This window comes from Nesoenas mayeri, assembly GCF_963082525.1.
Source record: "Nesoenas mayeri genome assembly, chromosome: 20".
Classification (NCBI taxonomy): Eukaryota; Metazoa; Chordata; class Aves; order Columbiformes; family Columbidae; genus Nesoenas; species Nesoenas mayeri.
In genome coordinates, this window is record NC_137569.1 from 5,983,509 (window position 1) to 6,009,170 (window position 25,662).

General features: G+C 46.3%; 1 protein-coding gene across 3 annotated transcripts in view; it reads left to right on the top strand.

The window, feature by feature from the left end:
• AP2B1 (adaptor related protein complex 2 subunit beta 1) overlaps positions 1-25,662 on the top strand; it is a 74,503-nt gene that overhangs the window by 38,536 nt on the left and 10,305 nt on the right. For 2 of the 3 annotated variants that reach the window (XM_080357074.1, XM_080357076.1), the window contains 6 exons: positions 9,407-9,448; positions 11,340-11,486; positions 12,771-12,916; positions 15,368-15,497; positions 23,510-23,594; positions 24,319-24,405. In XM_080357074.1, the coding sequence (XP_080213200.1) occupies positions 9,407-9,448; positions 11,340-11,486; positions 12,771-12,916; positions 15,368-15,497; positions 23,510-23,594; positions 24,319-24,405 (637 nt within the window). The remainder of the gene's footprint in view (positions 1-9,406; positions 9,449-11,339; positions 11,487-12,770; positions 12,917-15,367; positions 15,498-23,509; positions 23,595-24,318; positions 24,406-25,662) is intronic. The other variant, XM_080357075.1, reaches the window with a different exon arrangement.

The window sequence follows — 25,662 nt, forward strand, 5'->3', positions numbered from 1 at the left end:
AGCTCTGGGGAGTGAGCTGGGCAGGAGCTGCAGTGAGAGAATAGCTCAGCAAGGAGAGTGCGGCAGGGAGAGGAGCTCGGTGCTGTGGTCTTAACACTGGTGGCAGCCAGGCACTGAAAAGTGATGAATGTCACCATCGGTCTGGGAGTTGTTCCCAAGGGATGGAGCGCAGCACACAGATCCCTGACACCCTGTCGACTTGTCCACAGGGGTAAGAAGCAGTTTAGATATATTTGCACCACATAACCTGAGCAAGACTACACCAATGAACATAGTTGAGTGTTTTTCAGCCCTACAGTGGATTTGTCTTGATTTGGTTTAAGGTTTGGCTCATAGTGAGCCTGGTTTAGGTGCACTTTCAGTTCTGAGTCGAGCTCTGAATAATAGAGGTAGGAGGCAGCTGGATGATCCCCAATGCAACAAATCCTTAGTTGTTAAAGATACATATTTTTTTAAGCTGCCATAATCTTATTAAAGCATACACTAAACACATTTCCAGCGCTTCGTGAGCTAATGAGCTGGAAACTGTCTAACCCTTAGTGGCGTTGATGTTCACGGAGGTCAGATGTGCTTTAGCATCTCTGCCATCTGAAGAGCAGCTTGTTGTTTAGCAGGGAGTCTGCTTTCACGCTGGGGAGGCAGGGGATGAGGGAAATGGTTTAAGCTGGAGTTGCTGGGAGCTCAGTGAGCCCTGAGCAGTGACCTTTGCAGCCTTTGCCCTGCATTGCGAGAGCTGCCACTGAGAAACTGGGATTTTTAATTGTGTTAGCGCATTGCAGAAAATGATGCTATCTGTGGTGTCTCACAGTGGTTGGAGTTAAATTCCTCTGTCTCTGCTGTCTTTCAGGCCACTTACTGTAACCCTTTGTTTCTCATTAGTGTCAGAGGCGAACGTACGTGGCAGGAGGACTAAACTTGGTTTTAGAAAAAGAGTTGCCTTGCAGTTGGCATTAATGGGCTTCATTTAGTGACTCGCTTTGGCTGTAGAGCTGTTAGTTGACATGGTACTAGGCTTTTACTTAATATATTTTTATCGAGCCTTAAGTAAATTTGTGGGGCTGTGGAGTGCGATCTAACAAAGTGATCGTGTCTGTGCCTGGGGCTGCGTGGGCCAGCACTGTCTCCGCTGAGTTACTAGATGGGGAGAACATTAAAAAAATCTGAATGATGGTTGATTTATGGTTTCTTGTTTGGAGTTTTTTTCCCAGCCCCTAAATGCTCTCTCTTGGAGTGCTGTTGCATCAAATGTCCTGTCGTCTCCTGATCCCTCATAAGTATAAGTGCATCTTTTCCTGATAAATCTCTGTATGTCTCTGTTTTTTCCTTCCCTAATAAGCCTAATTAGTGTATGGGTGGATGTGATCTGTGTGTTTGTGGTTGTGGGCATGTGTTTCACAAGCTGATTTAACCCTAACCTGGTATTAGCTAAATTGCTAGGCAGTGTCTCTTGGCTGCATGGCTAACCAAGGGAACTGGCATTTGGGCCTTAGGCTAACGTTAAGCCATGTTTGTGCAGTGCCAAAACCAGTCCCAAACTGCAGGTACGCACCTGCGTGGTTCCTCTATGTGGTGAGGGGGTGAGACGTGTCCCAAGATGCCCCCATGAAGAAGGGCTGAGCTCTTCCCCCTTCCCCAGGAGCCAAAACCAGCCAGGAGCTGGGGCTGGCGGACACTTGGGCTGCTTGTGCAGTCAATTAGTGAGGTTGAGACTGAAATAAAATCTTCCTCTGACCTTATCAGTGTCCTGCCTGTTGATATATTGACAGGTGTCCTGGCTGTCAGTGTAGCAGTCCCTTCCTCTTTCTCCTCCAGATATCTTACCCCCACACTTTATTTTATATGGTTGCCTGATTTATTCTGCTTCGAAGTTTCCTTTCCCTGAAGCTTTGTTTTAATGCATTTTCTTCCCCTGCTTTGTTGGGAAGACAGAATGAGGCTCCCAGGCCCCTGCATGAAGCACAAAGCAGTGTGAGCCATCTCACTCTCTCCTCCTCAAACCAGAGTTGGCTTCACTTTGGGCCCTTGTGCTGGCAGGCAGTAACCCTGTTTGGCTGTGAATGCCAAGGCAGGTGTGTTCCTCTGGGTGTGCTGCTTTGGTCTTTCTTCTCCCATCCCTCCTGTTGCCTTAGGAGTCTAAATAAGAGTATGGGAACCAAGCATGGCTGAGGACTGATGGAAGGAGGGATTGAGTCTGTGTTTTCCCACCAGGGCTTTGTCTAGTGTAATTTTTTTAAGGTTCCCAGTGATAGAGTTTGTACCACCTCTACTGTTGATGCCAGTTTTCTGCTCATCACTAGCAGATCCCTTTTGGATCTGAGGTGAGGTGAGAGGAGTCAGGGGAACACGAGATATTAGAATGCTGCATATTCTCTGCATTGAACCTCTGGCATCATCTCTCAGCCTGCACAGGGATATAAGTTGCTCCACTGCCAGAGCAGAGCAACCCAAACCCCACTTCCATTTCCCAAGCAACTGTTTGATATGTAAAAAAGCCTAAATAAGCCTCTCTGTTACAGTTACAGAAAATGGCTTGGGATGCGCTAGAGTTGATGCGTGAAATGATGCTCTGTTGCTGTGATGGTGAGATTGCATCAGTAGCGTGAGTGTCACAAAGGCAGCTGAAGGTCTGGAAGAGGCTGCTGGCAGGGTCTCAGCCAGGTTGTCACATTCACTCAGTGTCATGTGTCGATCCCCTCAGATACTTATTGCAGCTTTTATGTATTTGATGATGCCTCCTTTTCTTCGGAGGGGATGTCTGTCCTCAGAGGGATGCTCCTGTGGTGAAAGTCCCAACAGGACAGAAGCATTAACTTCCACAGCAAATGTTCTACATTTCTGCTTCTTTAGCAGTGAGGTTTTTTTCTTTGAGGCATTTAAATAGAGACTGCGTGGTGTAAGACTGGATAAACACCAAATTAATATTGTTCACTTGAATTTTCCTCAGCATTGCTAGATATTTATTCCTGTGATCAGCGAGACTCCAGCTGTTCAATAGGTTAATTTCTTTAGTGAATAACTCCTATTTTGTCTCCATAGAGAGTCCTGTAATTGGTATTAAATGTAACATGCATATTGTGTGTGCACAGATGCTGAGCATGTGTTAACAGTTTAAAAGGGAGGAGAAAAAGGACTTTTAGTACAAGAACAAGGTATACTTTGCTTATAACCACAGCAGACTCGCTGTATGACTTATGGAATGCTGTTCTCTCATGAACAGAGCCAGCACTGAGTCTGCTCCAGGTTGTGCCTGTTTACCATCCTGGGCTGATCTTATTCTTCTCTGCTTTGCTCTCTTTTCTGTAAAATGGTGACCAAGCCCACTGTTACAAAGCTGTCAGAGATGTCCAGCACCAAAATGTGAAGTGATGATAGCAGTTGCTAACATGGAAGAAGCAAAACTTGCTTGGACAGCAGATCGCCGGATGCAGAGCTGTGCATGCTGAGAGCTGGCGTTTGATGCTTCATCCCCTTAAAGCCAGCTCTAAGTGGCTAAACTTCACACAGGTTATAGGCAGCCCTCCAAGTCCTGGTTTACTGTTGTTGCGGCGCTTTGTAGGACGTCTATCCGTGCTGTAATGAGCCACAGTCGTTTTGCCTTTAAACCTTTTTGTGTCTTCATTCACTCTGATGAAAATCCATTGGGCACGAGAGCTGCGTGTTGCCTGGCACATCGTGCAGCTCGCTGTGAGCCTGTGCGTTTGGGAGCCGGGCATTGTGGCCGGGAGCCAAGGAGGCTGGCTTTAAACCCAGGGACAGGGCAGTAAATCTGTAGGAATGGACAGGCTTGGATTGTCTGTTATGTAAGGATTTTATTTAATACTCTAGCCTGCTCATCTACAAGAATATTATTGATTCGAGGCTGGCAGCTGGTCAGACTGATTTACGCCCTGGATTGTAAAGCTGTTTGATAAACACTGGATATCCACGTTTTTCTGTAATACCTGGACTGGTTTGGGCTGTTCCAGGTGAAGCTGTGTCCCTGTGTGTGATCAGGTGGGATCAGGGGGTCTGACCCCATGGTTTGGGCTGTGTCCCACCACTGCGCTTGCTCTGAAGCGTGATGGAGGGCTGGGAGCTAAGCACGGGCTCACCCTCTCCCATGGGGTGTCTTGGGCTCTGCAACCTGGGAAGAAACGCCTGCTCCAGCAGTCCTGGGTGCCTGCCTGATAAAGCAACCTCATTTACCTTTTCCTAGAAATACAGAGTGGCTACGCTAAGTCAACCGCAACATCCATTTACGCAGTGAATGCGATGCTTCCCCAAGGTGCTCCTCCAGCCTATGACATGGAGCTGAGCGTCTCCTTTCATCTTGGCTGTCCTGGTTTGATGAGCTTACAAAGGACATCTGTTAGGACTTCTGACAAAGGAATGATATGGAAAAGGAGCTCTTCTGGTGGGTCGCTCATTCATGTCTGATTAAAGGCTGTTGTTGCTGTAGCGGTAATGGGACTGCTAAAGCTTTGTAGAGGTGCTTTTTTACACTTTAGAGGGTGAAAATGGTTCGTACTTGGTTTCATTTGCTGATGGAAGTCATTCAGCAAGGCGAAGCATTAGTAGTAAGTGCTACTGAAACTGGTGGCTGTGGTATTGGCAGCATGACCTGTCCTCCACCACCTTTGACACAGCTGCCCTTGGTTTGGACCAGAGCCCTTCTGCTCGGCAAGCCTGACTTGACAGTACGAAAACTGAGAAATCAAACAGGCAGCAAATGAGGTGCTGAAAATGCCTGTGTGTGTGCCACAGCGGAGTCTGCACCACGATACCTGCAGGAGGTCAGAAGGTGCAGACCGTGCGTGATCTGTCCTGCAGCTGAGATGCCTTTGACAGGATTAGCCCAGACCAAGAGGGCTGTTAGCAGCGGCACTCTCAGCAGTTCAGTCAGCCCCGTTGCCTGATTCTTGCCCGGTAAATGCCTTGTGTGCCATGCTGCTGTGTTACCGAGTGCCTGCTCTCATCTAGCGCCTTGAGATGTGATGCTTAACTCTTGGTTTGGGGTGTGAAGGAGGGAGGAGGCAGCAAGTGTCTCACTTTAACCCATGGATTATGGCTTCATGAAGTACATAGCTGCTCTGAAAGCCATGGCTATGCTATGGATGCAAGGCAAAGGGTTGCTGAGTAGTGGTTGTTGCAGGTCCTGTCCCTGGCTCCACCCTCCTTGTTAATTTTTGGAGCTCCAAAATGCCTCACGTCATGTTGCAGAAGTGATTGTAACCCCTTTGGATCACATGAACGCTTCAGCAGAGTCACTTCATTACAAGCTGCTGTTAAGATGCAAATAAACCCTCCTAATGCAGTAACTCCAGCCCTGCTGCACTTCATAAGTCAGCATAACTGCTTACACGGAGCTGAAATTACAGAGCAAATGCTCTTCAACTGCAGAGCAGCCGCAACGCTGTCCGAGCCAACTAGTACAAAGTAAAGACACCGATGCAGTTTGGGAAGAGCTGTTAGTGCTGGTTTTGTTGATACAGGGTCAAGCTCAGCCTGTTCATTAAACCCGTGTGGCTGCTCGAGTGCTGTTGTGTCAGGGTGAGTTTGGAGGGAATAAAGAGAAGTCCTGTTTGGAGAACTTTATGTGCTTGGCCAAAGGCTGTCTGTTCATCCCCTGCTCATCTCCTGAAGCCGGCAGTTCTTCATCGTGCACAGAGGCTTTGTGCTCCTCAGCAAGAGGCAAGTCTGCCAACCTTGGGCTAAGAGTCGGGACTTTGCAGTGCCATAAGTTCCCCTTGGCCATGGAGTGGCCATCCTCCTCCACCTCACCCATATAGTGAGTGTTTTGGCCGGGGCAGGGCTGGCAGCTGTATTAACGTGGTTCTCTCCTCCATGGGTCTGTTGCTGGCTCTCATATCAGGCAGGTTCAGGTTGTCCTTCCGACATTAGTGGCTGCCCATCCATGAGATGAATGGAAAGGGTTAACTGGAGCTGCCAGCCCTGGGGAATTGGTTCAGCAGCACTTCACGCCTGACTAATCTCTGCTGCCTTCCTTCTGCACTCTGCCTGTCACTCCAGATGGGAGAGGACACTCCGTGGGTAATTGGTTCCTGTTCCCTCTGTCTTCCTCCTTCCCTCTTACTCACACGCGTCGCTGTTACCGTCTCTTCCGTCATTTTGAGTTTGGAATAAAGTTAGGTCTTGGGCATTTTGCAAGAGGATTGAGTAAACCAGACCTGTAGTTTCTGAATGGGGAAAGCGTTCGTGCAATAGAAGGGTGACAGGCAAGAAAAACGGAGAAAAGTACTTCTGTGCTGCTGCAATGCACATTGCTCCCTGATCTGGTGTGGAACTGATTAGTTCTTTATTAACTTTCCCCCATTTTATTTCTGTTGGAGTAGATTGGTTGTCACTTCTCTTTTGACTATATAGGTAGAGCCAGCTCTGCCTGCAGGGACCTGGGGAAGCTGCCAGCTCCTTGGGGTTTGCTCTGCGCTTTGTAGCACGTGTCTGTAGCACTCAGCCACACACACAGGAGCCCCGAGAGTAGCAGGCTACTGTGTGCAGAGCCCTTCTGGGAGTAAAGTCGAGCTTTGGCAGGAGCAGGTCAGACCTTCCCAGCAAAGCAGAGATGTTGGGTGCAACCTAGAAATGTAAGGAGGCTCATGGTAAATTCTCTGAGCCAGTGAGTGTTGTTTTTTCTCCTCCTTGTAGGGGATGAGAGCTGGAATCTTGACTCAAGACAAGCAATAAATCTAAATTCTATTTTTCCCCCAAGGCCTGACAGCTAGGGAAAATGGAAGACTTGGGGACAGCTTGAGGAACCCAAATATGTCATTCCTTTCCTCCTTCACAGTGAGTGCATGCGGATACCAGTGTACGGGTTTCTTTGGGGTTGGATTCCTAGCCTGCAGCTTCTGATGATGAGTGCAGTAGGAAATGGTAGAATAGTTAACATCTGGCTTGATTATGCAGAATTATTCAGTCATTTCCATAATGCCCTTTGTAAAATGCTTGCTGCTTGATAAACCAGTCTTTCTTCTGCTTCAGACAACAGTACCAGAAGTCCTCCGTGCATACAATAATATCTGGAAAAGAACTGGATTCTTTGCCTTTTTGTCTTTTCCTCTGGACTCCACTGTCTGTCAGTATAAAGCGTGAAGTTCATCTGTGTGCGAGACTATGAATAGGAATGAGGTGTAATAGATGCATTTATTACTCCTCAGTGAGCCAGTAACAAGATGTAAATGATCTGATATATTAATCTAAAACATGGCTTGGCTTAAAGAGCAGTCTATAGAACAAAACTCTGCCAGGCTATTTCAGTGGGGGAGACCTGACAGTGTAATAAGCCCTATTTTCTAAGCTCAATGTTAATTGGATTTGCATCCTCTGGCTGGCTTCCTTCGGTCTTGTGACTGATCCTTCTTTTGACTTTGGAATCATTCACTTTTATCTGTTATTTCATAAGTAGGCCAAGAAAAACTGGACTTCGTGGTGCACTGCTGTGGTCAGCCAGAGGATGGGTTGCTGTATGAAGAGGTGGCTGTTGCAGAAGATGAGACTTGTCCTATAAATTTCTGCCATGACCTCAAGTAGGGATAAACTGAGTCTCACACAGGAAAAACGCTCTTAAGGCTTCTTAAGAAAAGGCAAATTGTGTGTGATTTGTACTTCTCTAACACCTCCTTATGGTAGCTAATATTGCATCAGGTGGCTCCTGTGGGGACTGGAGGAAGGAGAGATGCCAGGGGATAGAAGGGGGATCCAGAACAGCACAGGGATTTGTCAAATTTTACAGGTTTTCTTGGTGGCTATTTATCATCTAGTAAGTCACTGCCTTGCACCTTTGCTGCTGTTCTCAAGGCATTTAATCCTTTTTTAATCTGTGCTGTGAGGAAGTATGAAACTTTATTGGTATCTCTTGACCAGCGTAAAATATATTTGTCATGAGACCTCCCAGGGAACAGGCTGGTGGGACCAGAACAAAGTTGAGTTCGCAAGTCTTTTGTGCAGAGGGAGAAGGTTAGAGCTTTTTGGCTCTAAGCACAGGCACTCCTGGAAGCCTTCAGCTATATGGTGCATTTTTTTTCAATATCTTAACACACCAGCACATATCTGAACAACATACCTAGAGCCTTTGTTGACCTAGTTTGTCAAATGCTCTTTTAAAGCAAACAAACTCCCCAAACCCTCATCAAATGGAAGAGCAAAGCCATCTACAAGGCTGTGGTGTTCTGGTCTGTCAGTCTAGCCTTTTCCCCCTGGGGCTGACTCCTATTAACACCTCACCTATACACTTGCTTCATCCTCTGTGCATGTTGTCAGGGCATGATCCTTGTCTGAATGTGACCAAAAAAACCCCTGCACCATGCAAAAACCTGCCACGGTCTTCTGAATAAGAACTGAGGACATGAGGGCCTGGAGATGTCTCTGTAGTGAATAACTGCTGCAGATCAGTGCTTATTTCCTCCTGGCTATCAGTCATCCGTCAAGTGCTGTATAAATATTCACAGGAGTGATGCTGTACTCGCAAACAGCACTTGTAGCCAGCTTTGGAGGCTGTCCTGATCACCAGATTCTCTCAAGCGTGTAGAATGGTGTGGATGTTTAAAAAATGTGCTTTATCACCGCGAAAGTGGTTTGGATGCTTTGTAAAGGGAGTTCATGATAGGACAGCTTTGGGTGGGCTGCAGAAGAGCTTCAGGGAGCATTTAGTGTTTGCGGAGGGTTGTGCGGGTGGTACACAGTGGCTGTTTTAGTCGCTGTGTAGCTTGGCAGAGATTGTTGCTGAAATATCCTATTGCACTGTAAGGTCTCTTTACTATTGAGTGGCCCATGAGATCATGAAGCTGTTTTTTTCCTGTCTAAGGGAGGGGAGAATCTTCAAAGGGAAGACAAAGCCCCCCTATGTGAGCTGTTGGAATAGCCGACACGCATCCCTTTCTCTTTCTTCCTTGTTGCTGAAAAGAGCCACATGTCAGAGGAACGTAGCCAAGGCGCATTGTGTTTTCCTGTAGTTCGTAGCTGTTCCCTAGAAAACTAAAGCTTTCGGGAAGTGAGCTTCCTGGCAGGTTTATTTTTATTCCATTTCACAGTTACCCCACTGGGTTTTGTGGAGCTGCTCAGGACTGTCGGCAGCCAGCGTGGTGGGTTGAAAGGAAAGCGCTGATGTGTGGAACATGAAGAATTGTGCAGAGTTTGTGGTACAGATGACAGGCGCAAGAGGGCATGAGCTTTTGTTCTTATTAACCTGCAAAACGCTCCTGTCTGCAGTAGGTGTATGGGGTGGTTCTCTGAATTGCTCTGCTCGCGCAACAGCATAAAAAAGCCCTTCTGTTCCCTGTGCTTTCCCGTCATTGTGTTTCTGTCTGTCCTGAATGGCAATGCGGTCAGCTGAGCTCCGCTCCGGCCACCCGACACTTGGCTTAAATGAACTCGGTCTTTCTCTCCTCTCTCTCCTTCTCTCTTTCAGCTTGGCAGTGACCTTGGCGGGGGCATTGGAGGAAGCCCGGCAGTAAGTGCCATTCCATTTATTTCCCCAATTTAAAAAGCTGCTCAAAGCTCAGGGTTTTTAAGTGCAATTTCACCCATTATGTGCTGGAAGATGCTTAAATCACTGCAGATGTTTGTAAGTGGACAACTGCAACTGAAACACACAGCTCCCCACCCATGTTGCTTTGAGTCCAGCTATCACCTGGGCTTTCCGAAGAGCAGCCAGGGCCAGAGCTGTTGACTCTATCCGCTTAGCTCTTCTTTCTCAGAGCTTTCAGTTTGAGCACCAGCATTTACTTTGGCAGTACCCCAGTCCTTGTGCCACTGCTTTGGCAGCTCTCTACTCACAAAGCCTGTTCTGTTGTAACCCTAACCCAGCGTCACCATGGGCTTGTCTGAACTCAGTGCTTTTCTCCTCCCAAATGCCACGTAAGATTTTTTTCCTGGACATCAGGATCAGGTGTTCTGAGCTTTTCTACCATGCGTGGTCAGTGCTGAACTCCACCTGCCACCGGCCTCCTTCTCTGTGCCTGTGCTTTGTGAGTGTCTCGGTGCCCAGAGTGCTCGCCAGGACATGAGAGACTTTCAGGCTGCTTCCAAAGCACCCTTGACTTCCAATGCATACCAGCTTCTTCCAGGAAAACATGGGGAAAGGATGCAAGATGACTTGGACGCTTGGTGGGTAGGAGGAGAGAATGTGCCTCCAACCCACAGCCAAAAGCAATCTCCTGGAGGAAGCCCCAGCCCCTCTGCCCAGGACTGTGTCACCAGTAATTCAGTGAGGAAAGCGTACTCAATTCTGGAGGGAGGGCTTTTCAGAGACCCTTGTTATGGCTGCGGTCATTGTCTCTCCTTCTTTCCCTGTGAATCTGGAATTTCTTTCTAGCTTCAGCACGAGGGCAGAGGAGAGCCAGTGGTACAGGATACCTGTAGCACACAGGCAGCACACGCCGGGACGTGCGAGATACTTACTCTGTAGAGATCATACCTGCAAAGCCAGGTCTCTGCCTCTGGGTCAGCATAAACCCCCCGAGCAGTTCTGTAAAACCACCAGTCCTCCCTGTCCAAAGGATTGGTTGAAACTCCACATCTCAGGTGGGTTCCTGAGCACAGAAGAACAGTGAGACTTCAGACCCAGGAGTGTCACCGGTGTTTCCTATTTGCCTCCCTTGGCCATTCTGCCTGTCTCTGGGCAGCTGACTGTGGCAAATCCTGTTCTCAAGCACATAGTTTCTGCTCACAGTACGGAAGGCAAGTTGGGAGCCTAACTTGAGTGTGACCATCCTACCTGGAGCTGGGCACCTAACGGTTAATATTCTGGGTTTGGTGCCCTCGTTTTAAGTCCTGAGAGGGAAAAATTGCCCTTCTTGCAAAAGGTTGTCCTCTGGCAAACAGAGACAACTAGTTCTGCTTTGTGTAATGAGCCTTTTCGACCACAGTGCTGAGAATGCAGAGCTCTGGCTTTGGGTGGGAGTACACAATACAGTCATGACTCCTTCGCTATCTCTGGATATGCAAAATCTTGCAGATTCCTGAAAACTCTTGTAGTTGGGGGAAGATTTGAAGCATTTTTTCTTTTCCCTGGGTTTATGTAGGGTAGATTCACAAAGCATGTTGTCTGTATGAGAAGAAGAGATGGAGAAGAAACGTTCCTTTACAGTAAAACTAGATAACTGGAGCTGTAAAAAATGATGTGAAAGCTATTGCATGGTTGAGGTGACAGCCGAGTGTAGGGATTAGTTGCCAAGAGCTTTGGAATTCAAATGCATTATTTAGCACTATTGGTAGTTCACTGGGGAAGCTGCAAACGGCTTTAAAATATTTAGGATATTGCCCAAGTTCATGCTTTATTTAATAAGTAGTGTTCTTCATATGTGATGTTAATCGGTGCCTGTTCTTTCTAACCCCTCCAGGTGGGCCAGACCTACATTCCCTCCTCCGTCCCAGCCACCTTCGCCCCTTCGCCCACCCCAGCGGTGGTGAGCAGTGGACTCAATGATCTCTTCGAGCTCTCGTCTGGTATAGGCATGGCTCCTGGAGGATATGTGGCTCCAAAGTCTGTACGTAAGGAAAAAGAACACCCTCAGTATGTTGCCTTACCTTGGGCTACAAGAAATCTGAAATTGCTCGCTTGTCTCCTTTATTGTTGGTCTCTGGTTCTGTCGGGGCAGTGTAGTTCAGCTCAGTCCCATCAGTGATGCCCTGGGCTTTTCCAGGCAGAGAAACATTGTGTTGGAGACCATGTTAGTTGTTAGTTCAGGCTTCTGTTTTTTTAACACTTCCCTAGCTTTTCCTCTAACAATATTATTCTAAAGAACGGCTTACATAAGGTATGAGAATTTCAATTTTGTCAGAGCAGCTTTCCTGGAGACCTACTTCTTAGCAAGTTTCCCCAGGAAACTGAGGGCAGGATACCATTTGCTGCAACTTTAATAGAAGATTTGTTTACTTGGAAGAATCCGACAGTGAAGATAAAATCATGTGATGACGATGAGCGTGCAGCAGTGTAATGCGGATAAATGCTCCGTTAGTGACAGGGATCGCAGATGCTCTGGCTGAAGCGCACTTAGTCTGAAGGTTCGTGAGATGCAGAGCATGGTTCTGGTAACAGGCTGTGGAGTAGCCACAGGCAGCTCAGGATTAGCCTTTCATGCCTGAAAGGGAATAAACAAAAATTAGCACCATTATTAAATAATCGATGGATGAATAAACTAAAGTCATCCTATGAAATCCAGGATCTCAAGGTACTGCAGAGCTTACTCAAAGCTTTTGGTCCTTAGCTGCTTGCCAGTATTACACCGTATATAAGACTAAGTACAAAATAACCCAGTGATTTAGAGCTGAGTGTCTCTTCACTTTGCACCACTCAAATCTGAGTCAGGGTTTTTCCCACAAAGATGATTTGGGAATCCAGAACCCAAACAGCTAATAGTATCAGCTCTGTGATGTTATTTGGTTCAAACTTTAGCATTGTCCTGCCTCTAATAGCCCAGCGGATCTTTGGAGAAGACTGTCCATCAGCAAATTTGGTAAGTCTGGTATTAGTATGATGGACACAGGCTTTCACTATTTCTCCTGCACGCTAATGTTACAGTATATTTGAATTCTTATGTGAGTGCTGGGAACACGGATTAGGAACAGCAAGCTTGTTTCTCATTGGTGAGCTTGATCCTTTCAACACCCCATGTCTTACCTTCCCCATAGTGTTTCTTTAGCATTTGTGGACTTGATGTGCCAATGCAGCTGAATTTCCAAACTCAGGACTCTGCTGTTGTTTGGAAAACTCTGCTTGCTTGTTATCCTCAGGCCAGGCTTCTAATGCAATGGCTTCTCTTGTGTTCAAGGTTTGGTTGCCTGCAGTGAAAGCTAAAGGACTGGAGATCTCAGGCACATTCAGTCACAGGCAGGGACACATCTACATGGAGATGAACTTCACCAATAAGGCTTTGCAGCACATGACCGACTTTGCCATTCAGTTCAATAAGAACAGGTAAGAAATGAATTAACTTTGTCCACTCTGTTACAAAGATTGTGTGCTCCTGTGAGTTTGTCTGCACTGCTAGAGGTAGGGAGGATTTTCATGTGTAAATGTGATGCAGTCATGGAAACATCTGGATGATGCAGCCTGAACTCTCCATCACACCACAGTTATGTGAAAGGGCTGAAAATACAGACTGATAAATCTGTAAGGAAATGGGCAGCAGACAGTCCCGTTATTCTCCCAGCTCTGAAACAGCATCTGCTCCATTTAATCTCTGCAGAGTTTTTAAGCAGCCTCATGAGTTGTTAGGCAGGTTAGTGGTTTTATAGCCAGTAAGTGCCCTGAGGAAAGCGAGAGCATAAACAGGCAAGCGTTGGAGCTGTACAAGTATCAATCTGTAATGCCTCTGCCTCCTGACTTAATTGCTGTGCTGCCCCTCAGATTGTCTGGAAGTGCGAGTCTCATTAATAAAGCTATTTGTCAATGAAGAAGTTGCAAGGTAAGAGCCTATGGCATGTTTTTTTTTTTCCCTGTAATTGGCAGCAGAACAATTTTGTCAGAAGAAGCAGCCGCTTGAATGTTTAGAGCATACAGATCGTTCTCAGAATCCCATCTCAGCCAAAAGGCATGTCATGGCAGCACAGCCCCGGTGTCTTCCCGCAAATACCCTTCCCAGTCAGAGAGCTTATCCTATGACAGAAATGTTCCCCATATTTCTTAACATCCCTTCACTGGAAAAGTGTTCTCTATACCAAAGATCCACTGAAACCATCTCTTTAGTATTGCTGTTAGCCTTGCAAATTTGGGATTTCTTGGGAGGAATAATATTTACTTACAAAAGACATTATGTTAAGTAAGTCTTAGTAAATGTTCTCTCTGGACTGCTGTATTTTCTGGAGAGTTTTGCTAAGCTGCTATATGTAAATGTGTCATTGGCCTAAAAAAAAAAGCTGTTTTGCTTTGATTTTTCCCTGTACATCAATCTGTATTCTAGCCACACCTACACGGTACTTCTCAAGGATGGAAGAAGTTTAAATACAGTACAGTAAACCAGCAGTTTCTCATTTGGAGCATATCAGCACATGCTCCATGTACAATCTACTACTGTTTACTCTTCTACAAATACTGTTCTTCTGTCACTGCTTTCCACTGTGGCTGGTGCATTGGAAAGAGCTGCAGTGGGCTGGCGCTTTAGGTTTAAATACTGAGGTTTGTGATTGAGAAGTTTCTGTTGCTTTTCCCCCCTCTCCTGCTGGTGCTAATCGCGTTCACTGCAGTCTTGGGATAAAACATTAAAAAAATTAAATGACAGCTGGAGCCGTAGTATCACAGCCACTTAGTAGCAAAAAGCAACTTTGTTTTCCCTCTGAGTCTTAGGGAAAACACTGGGGCTTATTTCCCGAGGTGAAATGGCTGCAGAAGGTAAGTCACAGTGCTAGGCCCTTGCTGAGAATATTCCCATTTCAGCTCCCTAGAGCTGAAAACTAAGGACAACAAAGAGTGGGGCATCTGTTGGTTTCTGGAAGAGTGACATACCCAATACACATGCAGCTGACTCTGTGCAGAGACAGTATCAGGTTTTTAGTGCGTAAAATAAACAATAGATGCCTATACATATTTGTTCCGGTAAATATCACCTCTGGGCTAATGTGAATTCTGCTAAAGAGAAATGGGGTCATGAGTGGACACCAAAACTGTCTTATGCATCTGCCCTTCCATCTGCTTTCAAAAAGAAGCCAGGACGTAGCACAGAAGTGTGATGTTAAATGTTAGCTGCTTTTCCTCTTCCCCACACTAAGAAGAGGTGCCTGTGGAATTAAACGCCTCTTGGACTGAACGGGCAAGTAAACATTCCCTTTGCTACGGTGGTATATGTCCCCAGCTGAAGGAGTCTCAAACCAAGCGACAGAGCCAGACGCTGCCATTCGGGACTAGACAGCTGGCTGTGTTGATTCATTTGTTCTACAGTGCTCTGTTAGAAACCATGTACTCCTCCTTGGCGATGTGTTTGTTCTGCGTTGGCTCCAGTTCTTTCTTTCATGGCTCCCAGTGATACAACAGCCGTGCAATGTGTGATATGCTCTACTTCTAGTGCTCTCCAGCTCTGTAAGAGGCAGCCCACAGGCTTGAGTCGAGTCCAGGTGCCGCTCCTTGCTGGGCAGGCTGCTGCTCGGCACGTAGACCAGTGCTGTGTGGGGAATGGAAGAGTTCCCAGATGCTGGTCCCCTGGGCAGGATGGTGCTTGTTGTCAAGGAGACCGACCTGATTGAGTTTCCCACGCCTTATCCTGCTTTAAGTGTCTACTGTGGTGCACATCAAGAGCTGTGTTCCTCCCCGGAATAACAGCAGGGACAGCTTGTGGGTAATGGGAACATGAGCCAGCTTGTGCTTGGCAAAAGGAGAATAGGTGTTGGGCAATGCCTTGCTGCTGTCATCACCTCTGGTTTTTCTCTTGCTCAGCTTCGGAGTCATCCCGAGCACCCCCTTGGCCATTCACACACCTCTGATGCCAAACCAAAGTATTGATGTCTCCCTGCCCCTCAACACTCTGGGACCAGTCATGAAAATGGAGCCTCTGAACAACCTCCAGGTAAAGATTGACTTGTTCTGGGTGGGGAGAGATCAGCAGCTGCTCAGCCCAGTTTGGCTCGATGCAATATTATAAGATTCTATAATAAAATACTATGATGGGGTAAACCATCAGACCTCCTGCATGTGGGCCGTGAGTCCAGCCAAAACAACTTCCTGTTCCTTTTTCTAGTCTCTTCCACTGAAGGCTGAAGCAAGCATTTCTGGAATTTTGTGAGTTTGCCTTTTCAAACACCTCAAACCCACTGTTTGCATCTGTGTAGATTAAGGTCTTTGTCTACTCCAGTAACACTTTTCAGTAAGCTGGGCGTGAGGTTTGGTTGGGCTCCTGAACTGGTCTGAGCAGAGAAAGCACACGCTTGTGGTGGAGCCGGCAGCGAGAGCTGTCAGCAAGATTGAGGCAGGTAAAGGAATTTCAGGGAAGAGAGCGACTGCTGAGTGATTAGTATTTCTCTAGTGCTCTTAACTTCCAGGGTGCTTTACAAAGGCATTGGCACACCCCTGCCCCAGACAGCTTAATCCAGCGCAAACAAGATGTGTTCTGGGAAAGGCAGGAGAGAAGTGACGTGAGCAGGTGATATTTCGTTAATGAGGCTGTTGGTGCGTGTCAGGGACAATGTTCCCTAGAAGAAGCTTTTTGTCAGATTGGGCTGCCAAGCTGATAAAGACAGGACAGATCCAGGGAGGTGTTTACCTCTGGTTTGAACCAGAGACTGCCTCCTTCAGTCCTGGCATGCCTCAGGACATTGCTCTTGAAGTTCTCACCAGGCAGAGAGTCTTCCCTGGAAAGAAGCTCTTCCCCACCGCTGCCATGTGCCTCCTGCCTCTGCTCTGTCGAGATGGTTCCCCAGGATGATTTTCCCATTATCCCAAAAATGTGGTTAGTTTGCACTATGGCACGTCTCACTAGCCTCACGTCTCCAGGAGATGGAACTGGGTTGGTTTCCTGTAGTGTAGCCGCGCATAGAGGGGAATATTTTGAAGCATCTCATTCTCTTTTTAGATGAAGAGAATGCAATGGAAGTTACTATTTATTCTGCCCGAGCAACTGTTTTTTTCCTTTCTTTTGACTTCCATTCTGGGGCTTATGACTTATTGATGAGTCTTTGGGCAAACAGCTTGAAATAGCTTCTCTGGCACTCAAACGAGCAGTCCTACACTCCAGCTCCGAGCTCAGTCATGCGATGGGGGAGCGTGTGGACAGTGAATGAATTGCATGTGCTTGTCTTCCACAGAGGGCCCTTCCAGCTTGTGGAAAAGCTGGATGGATTCCCTCTGCACCCAGGTCACGGAGATGAGGTTGCATCACTGCATGTGGGTCAGCTGTGATAAAACCTGCCTGCTGCTCTGGGGGAAATTGGGAAGTCTCTAGGAGGTGACAGCGCTGATCTGCCTCCGTAACACCAGGGACCCTTTCAAGGCATTCTTAAGTTGCTGCTTCCTTTGATCAGGAGGGAAGTGAAGTATTTGGGTTATTAAATCTCTAAAGGAACTGGAAAATCAGTTTGTTTCTTGTAGCATCTTCTGCTAGAACAAAGCAAAGAGAAAACAAGCTAGGAAACCTCCAGCTACCTTCTATTGAGACAGCGAAGCATTCATTAGTGCCAGACTTAGTTGCTAATTTGCTAGCTCTCTCATTGCCATCGAAGTTGGCTGCCCTTTTACAATTGGGGAAGCTGCCATATGGAGTAATAGTATATTTCTCTGCAAAGAGTTGAATCATGATAGCAGATGCCAAGTTAAAAAGAGCACTCCCCTTACTTTTTTGACAGCAGTGGGTTTGATGGAGATCTGTCATTGCCCTGACAGCCAAGGCTCTGGTTTTGTTTTGTGAGTTCATGTAGAAATTATCTGTCTTGAAACAGTCAGAAATGGTTTTGGTGACCTACTTAGGGAACAATTTATAGCATAATATAGGAGTAGAGAATACAAATGTTCCTGTATTCATTGAAGAACCAAAACACTCATCAAGTTAAATTTGCTTAATGTGGTTTTTCTGAGCTGCAGAACATGGAAATAGATGTAGGGCTGGTTTGAACCTGAGGACCTTATGTTCATCTCCTGTTCTGAATGTTGGTTTTCTGGTGGGTTTTTTTTTGTTTAAGTAACAAGAAAAATAAGTCCTGAAGTAACCAGACTGATAGCTTTCAACTTTTTGTCATGTTAATTAGAAACTTCAAAGACTAGTTGTGCCTTCCTTAGGCAACCATTTCAGAAGTAATGAATTCACGTCTTGTTCAGCTTATTTTTATTAGCGTCCCTAATATTTCACCCAATAGAGCTGGCTTAATCTTAACATTTGTAATCATGGAACCAAACTAAAATATTTGAGAAGTTAACATTTTTGCAAGAAGATGAGGAAGACTTGAAATATTTTCAGAGGCTTACTTGGGTAAAATATAACTATGGCTCCCAACTGAAAAGTCTCCTGTTTGCCAGTCTCCTTCGATCTGTGGTAATGAATAGCAGGCTTCTCCCTCCCATCCTGAAGTTGTACTGATGATCTTCTTGACCTGTTGACTCAGATTCAGCCACCAGTCAAGCAGAGATTTATTGAAAGCATAAAGCCAAAGTTAGACTGGGCACAGCACTGAAGACTCCAGGCTGGTGACATGTAGGGTGTTACGGTTGTACCTGGTAGAAGAGATGGGGCGGATGGGGTATCCACATGTGAGACCTTGCGCTCTCAAAAAGGAAAATAAATTCTGAAATAGGGATTTGCATTGGTGAGGAATCTTCTTTCCAGATACTTCTTCATCTTCAAGTCAAATTTGGAATAAGAAAATGCCTGGGATGAGAGCCTTTCTATGCTAAAGAGAACCACTGTTCCTATTAAATGGCCTTTCAAGGGCTGTGAAAAGCTGTGAGATCAGAATACAGATTTTTTTTTCATTTGGCTACATGAGAATTGCTCCCTTAACCCTGAAAACACATTCTCTTGGGATCCACATTCAGAATTGATGATCAGTGTGTTGCATTCCCCAGTGTTACCTCCTGTCAACTGCCAGGGCTGTTTGTTACAGCCACTGAGCATGCAACTGGAAGAAGCATAGCTTCAGTTTCCCAAAATGCCTGTAAAATGATCTGGTTAGCATTGAAAGGGAAGGATCTACCAGCTGCTTTTCTTCCGGAAAAGTGTCACTTGGAAATGCAGACCTCTCCCTTGCTGCTAAGCAATTTGAGGTGCAGAACGTTGTGTTTTGTTTTATTTTTTTCTTCCAGTGAGTTTGACAAAACATTTCTCTAAAGGCAGATGAAGGTGGAGCTTCCTCATTGAGAAAAGATCAGTCTTGTAAACGCACTAGATCATATTTATCCTTCCATGCTCAGTTCTGCTGTAACTCACCACCTCTGCTCCTCCACTCTTCAGTGTCTCGCTTGCAATGCAGAACCGCTGGAGCTCTCATTCATCAGAAGTGTTAATGCCTTTCGGGTCACAGATGCAGAGCTCTTGGTACTTGGAAACAGATTTCACACATTCAACTCAATGCTGAGAATCAGGGTGAGCAGCAAGTCCAGCCAGCAGGTGTTCTCCCTGCAGAGCCTGCTTGGTAAGTTGCACAATATCTGCTTGTGTGTGAGCTGTGTCAAAATTACTGGACCAACCGCCACAGAACAGCCTTGAGTAGCCAGGTGTGGAAGGTGCTCTCTTGGGTTTGTTGTCTTGGTTATTTTTTAACATCCTCTACTAGTGAGGGTCTTACTCCAGCAAAGAAAAGAACCCTCCTAGGCACTCTCTGAATTAAGGACTCAGATCACAGCCTGGCGTCTGCGGCCAGTTCCTCGCTCAGCTGCAGAAAGCTGTTGGCTTGACTGCTAAGGGCAGGTCTGCCACATGGTGCAGCACATTTGATAAAAATGTACATTTTGAACTCCAAGTCCAGCCAGGCACACACGAGAGCACAGCCCTCCCCGTAACTCGCTGTTCCCTGACCATTGACGCACGCGGAGCTGACGGCCGCAGCCAGGACGCGGCGCCCAGCCTGGTTGTCTGGGCTCAGCGCCGCTGCCCGGGCTCCACGCTTGTGCCTGTGGGTAGAGCATCCGCCTGGCAGCAGCTCTTGAGCATCCTTAGGATCCTGAGAACCCTACCTGTCAGACAGAATGAAGGGAGGTAGCTAGCGCTCCCCGGGGGCATCTGACAGCCAGAGCGGCAGACTGTCACAGAACAAACCTCGACCTTGTGCTGGCAGAGGTAAAAAAGACTCTGCAGAGGAGAGTTCTTCTCGCCTTAACAGTTTGGCTGTTACCAGACTCTAAAGCAAAACCCAACTTGAAGTAAATCCTTAATTTAGTGTAAGTGCTAATGGGATTCGGAGTGGGTATGTTGTGTGCTTGCTGCTGATGGAAAGCATCTGTGTTGCTTTCAGACTTGACTTTGAAAGTCGGTTCTTATGCTCAAGTCTGGGATTTAAGGCATCAGAAACCTACACTATTGAAGAAAATAACTTAGTGTTGTTCTGATGAGGTACCTCTTCCCCTAAATACCACATGTTGGCTGTCAGAGGGTTGCATTGTAAGGAAGGACATCAGAAGGGTGCTCATGCTGCAAGGTGAGCCAGTGTGTTCCAGGGGTCGTTTCTAGAGATGCTGCTTCCTCCAGTCAGATCCTGAACAAGACATAAGTAATTGGGAACCCTGTGCCAATTTTTAGCAATCTCACACCTTTTCAGCAGTGAAGCATCAAATGAAAATCTGGCACCTTTTGACTTTTATCGCTTGGAAGTTTTGTACTCTGCTTGACTAAATTCACAAAGTAGTAATACTTTTTTTTTGCTCCTTTCAAAACAATCACAAATGGAAAGCCATTTTTATTTAAAATGCTTCTGTTTCCATTCTCAAACGTCTGAAGCTGAAGGTCTTGTTAAAGATTTAGTAGTTCATGTCCAGGTCGACAAGTTAAAGCTGCAAAGCCACAGGCAAAGTTAGTCTATACTAGAGGATTTATTGGATGCAAATGGAGGTTCCTTTGAAGCATGTCAAACCTGGAGAGACTTCTCAACTACTGGTATCATCTTAGATGTCATTGATTGTCTCAGGTCTGTGTTCCCACTTCGGGAGCACTGGATTTTTTTGGCAAGTGGCTGTTGTTAGCTACTCAGTTTCTCACAGGCGCTGCTGTGGAGCTGCTTTCTGCCTGCGGTTGCTTTTGTAGCCTGTCAGATGGCATTGGACTTTCCTGATGTGGCAGTGCAAAGGTTGAAGCATGACCTTGGAAAGCTGTTATCAACTGGCAGGGCCTCTTAGCCCCTTCTTGGGACAGGTTTCCCCATCCAGGTATCTGCAGATGCCCTTTCATGGACCAGATGTTGGGGACCACAGTGCTAACAGTTCTTACCTGGCTGTTTTGGGGCAGTATGTGGTGTTGAACGATGGAAGCGAGTCCTGAAAAGCTTACCAGTCTTGTCACAGTGCAATAGGTTTAAGGAGACTGTAGCGTTTTCCTGTTTGCAAAAGTTATCTGTGACAGCTGGTTTCTGCATCATTACAGATACTTGCAAGGTGGCACATGGTGCATTACCGAACCCAATGATGCGGCTGGGAGGAAGACTGGCGTGTAGTTTGCTTTTATTTGCTGGGGAGAAATTGCACTTCAGAGCATCTTAATTGGGCAGCTCTCCAGAGTATAGCCAAAGCAGCTTACTCAGTATGTTTCTGCAGAGTTGAGAAGCAGGTCAGCAGATACCTTTTTATAGCATTCTTATAACTGCAGGAACAGGGTTAGCATATTAATTTGGAGTGTGCCTCTAGAACCGTGACTGGCGAGAAGACGCTGCTTTCCAGCCCCTCTTGTAAGAAACTGCTGTTGTATGGCAACAACAATTAGCTACAGAAGTGAAGTAATCTCTGTTGTTCTAAGGCAAGGCAATTAATCATTAAATCAGAGTTGGAAAAGATCTTGGATCACGCAGTGTATTCCCTGCTATGCTTTGTTGTTTTGCTACAGTTCCTTTTATTGAGAGTGTTGTCAAGGCTGATTCTAAATACTCCAACCACTGGAGCTTCTCTCTTCCTCAGGAGAATTTTGTGCTGCTTAATAATTCTCACTATCAAGTTTTTCCAGACGTTTAGCCTAAATTTCTCCTCTTCTGGCTCATCTCCATGACTCACATCCAGGCGTAACATCCAGAATGCTGTCCCTTCCCCAGCTCTCCTCTCCCAGCCTCAAAGGTGCATTTCTGGCTCCTCACCCAGTCTGTTCAATCACGTTTTGCAGAGGTGAATCACTGAAGTCCATCCACCAACCTGCTTTTTCCACTCTGGCTTCGCTGCCTCTAGCTCAAACACTGGACACTCCAGCTCCTGAATGTGACGCCAGCAGTCAAGCATGTGACAGCTCCCTATTACAGAGAACCATTTCTGTTTCTTTCTAGGTTACACCATCATTTACATGGTTTTAGTGGGCTTTAAACTAATCCCTTCTTCAGCTGCTTCGCACTGTAGGAATTAAATATAAACTTCTACCTTTAGTGATGGCTGAAAGCCTAAGCCCCACAAGGCTGTCACATCTACCTTTCCGCTGTTCTTTGCACTTCTGGGACCTCCCCAGTTTGTGGAAGAGTTCATTCAGGAGCTCAATCTCCTACCACTTGTCCTCTGGCTTGCATTCATGTCTAATGAGCTGACTTGTGTTTGAATTCTCTGGTTTATTCCCCTCCCTCGTCTATCTGCAGCTGTTTTTACCGACATTTGGGGATGTCCTAAACCTGCCACTATGGGATAATAAGTTTTCTCAACAGAACACTAATGTATGTAATTATGAATGTGAACGGAGTTTGTCTTGGCATAAATCTTTGTAGCAGCAAATTTATTTCTTTGGCTCAGCATTTAGCTTGGTCTGGTTTGTGTTTCAGCTGGGTGACAAACTGGAGAACTCCTCCTGGGGTTTTTCAGAGGACGTAGGAACTCAGACGGCTCCTGAAATTCAGGGCTCCCCACACAACCTCAATCCTAAGGATAAGTTTCCTTCGTTGCAGCAGGTGTCTGCTGAACTGTGCTCCCATGACAGGCTATCGATATGCAGGATGATGTGAGGAGAGCATGAGAGGCATGGAAATAAAGCCCAGAGCCACCTTTTTTCTGTGCTTTATTATGACAGTGCGCTTTCTCAGACCTCCGCTTTGCTCCTGCTGTAACATCAGCTCTCTCAGCCTGGGGAACACTGCAAGTGAGGATGCTCTCTGTGTTAGCAGAGGTTTGTCAGTTATGTGGCGAGCACGTGTGATAAAAGGCAATCCAGTGCGTCTCCCTGGCTGATGGAGTTTAATGGCACTGAGAACTAAGTCTTTTGCCAAGTGATCTCTTTTTACCTACCCTGATGGATCTGAAACAGGGCTTTCTTCTTCCAGGAGTCAACACCCAGCATGTGTGATTGACTGATAGATAGATGTGACAAAGGTAAAGGCAGAAGACTTGGGAGATGCTGCAAGGAAGGTGCGGGCAGTGGACTAGCTTCTGGCTTTCTGGAAAGTGTCCAGGCTGAGATAGAACCAATCAAGGGGTCTGCGTGTTCAGACATGACCGAGAGCTGGGGGTGAAAATTAAGAATACGCAGGGGTTTGGAGCTGGGGAATTGCAAGAGTGAGATGGCAAAGAGGGGTGATGAAGAAGCTCAAGTGCGATATGAGACACGTGCTCGTAGCTGTGTGCAGCCAGGGAGGTGAACATACATCAGAGGTAGAAGAAGCAAGAGAAGGGAGAGGCTGAATGAGAGCAGAAAAGGGCAAGGATGTGACCCCATCAGTGCAGCTGGCTCTCAGGCAGCACGGTGAAATGCTCATAGGAGAAGATTGTGCAGCTTTTAGTGAAAATGGAGTGAGCACAGAGGGGTGGGACTGATCTGCGTCTGAAACTACCCAAAAGCAGTAGTGTCACATTCAGAGCTGACCTCTGCTCGGAGAAAGCACTCTGGGGTACATGGGCAGGCGATAAAACCATGCAAAATCTTAAGATCCCTTTGGACTTGCAGCAGATAGAGAAAATTTAACCCCCTTGTTTCTTCTATTATAACAGGTGGCTGTGAAAAACAACATTGATGTCTTTTACTTCAGCTGCCTGATTCCTCTCAACGTACTTTTCGTAGAGGATGGAAAAATGGGTGAGTGCTTTTAGGTCTGTGGTCAGGCTCCTTCAGCCAGGCTGTGCTTGCAGCACCCAGCTGGGTGCAGTTGTCTTGTGGCTGAGATTCACGTGGTCTTGACCTTCATACCAGCTCATCTCAGCAGCCTGAATTAATCTGTAGGGGTTTGGTATCCTGTCCCTGTTGTCCTGCAACTCCAATAGTTATCAGAACCCAAGTTCTCTGCTCTGATTCTCTCTACCAGACAAGAGGTGGATCTGTTTTCTTTGAGGCTGATTTTTGAGGGTGTTTTTTGGGGTTTTTTTAAGGTTTGGTTCACTCAATTGGGTCTAGGATTTGCCTCCATACCACTTTCACTGTTGTTTATGTGTTCCCTGGTCACCTTTATTAAACTCTTGTTTCTGCTGTCTGGAAAGTAGCTTGAAAAGCATCTTTCACTATAACATAATCCTAAATGTGTGGGTCTCCTTCTTTCTTGTCAAATCATGCCTGTTTGTGGTTCTAAACAGCTCATTTGGTAAAGACTGTCTCTGGTTTGGGGACTCCAAAAGACATGAAAGCTTTGCTGCTTTTACAGGAAGACTGAGATTGTTACAGGAGCAAATCCTGGATCTGACCACAGCAGGGCAAAATGTGACCGGAAGATCTTTTGTGTTACTACCTTGTATCATTCTGCTGTCATTTAATTAATACCCTGGTCCTTTGAGGATCTGCGATTGCTGATTGTTTTTCTTGTTTCTAGAGCGCCAGGTCTTCCTTGCAACCTGGAAAGATATTCCAAACGAAAATGAGCTTCAGTTCCAGATTAAAGACTGTCACCTGAATGCCGGTGAGTAGCTTAATTCTACCACACTGAGAGTGCTTTTGATGTACGGTCACTAGACATCACCTTATTAATAGCGTTGTGTATGGCTAACAGGTAGGTGGGTATTGGACTTATGGACAGAAGAGCCTTGGATTCTGAGGCTTATTTCAGTAAAGCTTTAGCTGGGTCCCCATGAAAGCAGATCTAAAATCCCAGATCCTAAATTTGACCTGTTTCTTCCTTTTATTCTGGACCTTGTATTCGTATTTTCTCTTTTATACTTTGCTTCTCTGCAAAGCTGCTCTTTTAAATAGAGATGAATGCAATGGTGGGGCTGTTCAGATATCCTGTCTTTCTACCGTGTGTTTTAGGCAAGGTGTTCCAGCCCAAATTTTAACCTGCTTCATAATACTTGGCCAGTATCTCTTTCTGTTGTGAAAGTGCCCTACATACCACTGTAAAATGTTTGGACAACTACGAAGGACAGACCATGTGGGAAGAGTTTTGGTCTGCTGTTTTTAGCCACTGTATTGATGCATTTTTGACCATATTTCATCCCTTTCAGCTCTGTTTAGTCATCTAGTTGCCTCTGTGATCATCCTACTTGTACACATGACCTTACTACTGCTGAAGGATGAGGGAGTGTTAAAAACGAAAGTGGAATGGGGCCAGCATAGCAGCTTTGCTCCTGTGCAAGAGGTTCTGGACAGGAGCCAAGTGATTCTGCCGAAAGCTGCTATGTTTCACAGACTAAAAAAGTGTCCCTATTGATTACAAACCCTGTAACCTTTTTATTCTTTCATGTCTGCTATTACACAATGAACACCCTCTTGCTTCAATTGCAGACAGAAACCGTGGGTCTCTTTGTGCTCATAATTATTACTATTTTGGAATATAAAAGCCGGAGCACGCAAGAGGGGAGAAAAATAGCAGCTGTTGGACCTTATGACTTGATTTCACTGTGGGGTTTCAAACAAGAACAACCTCTGCGCCTCCCCCAGTCCTTCCTCTGCTCCCGATGGCACTTGGCATTGCCTCTCCCCTGCACTGCAGTGCTGCTGCTGACGCCTTCTGTCCCGGCCGTGCCCGAGCCGTCCACAGCTCTTTGCATCTCAAATCAGAAGTGTTGGTAGCTTCTCGTGGTCGGCGGTGGGACATAGTGGCGCTGGCTAGCAGAGGATGCAGTTGGGAAGGGTCTGCGCGTGGCTGGGAAGGCGAGCACTGGTGATCCTGCAGCCTGGTCATTAGCCTCTTTTCCCTTTGGAAGAAGTAGTTAGATGC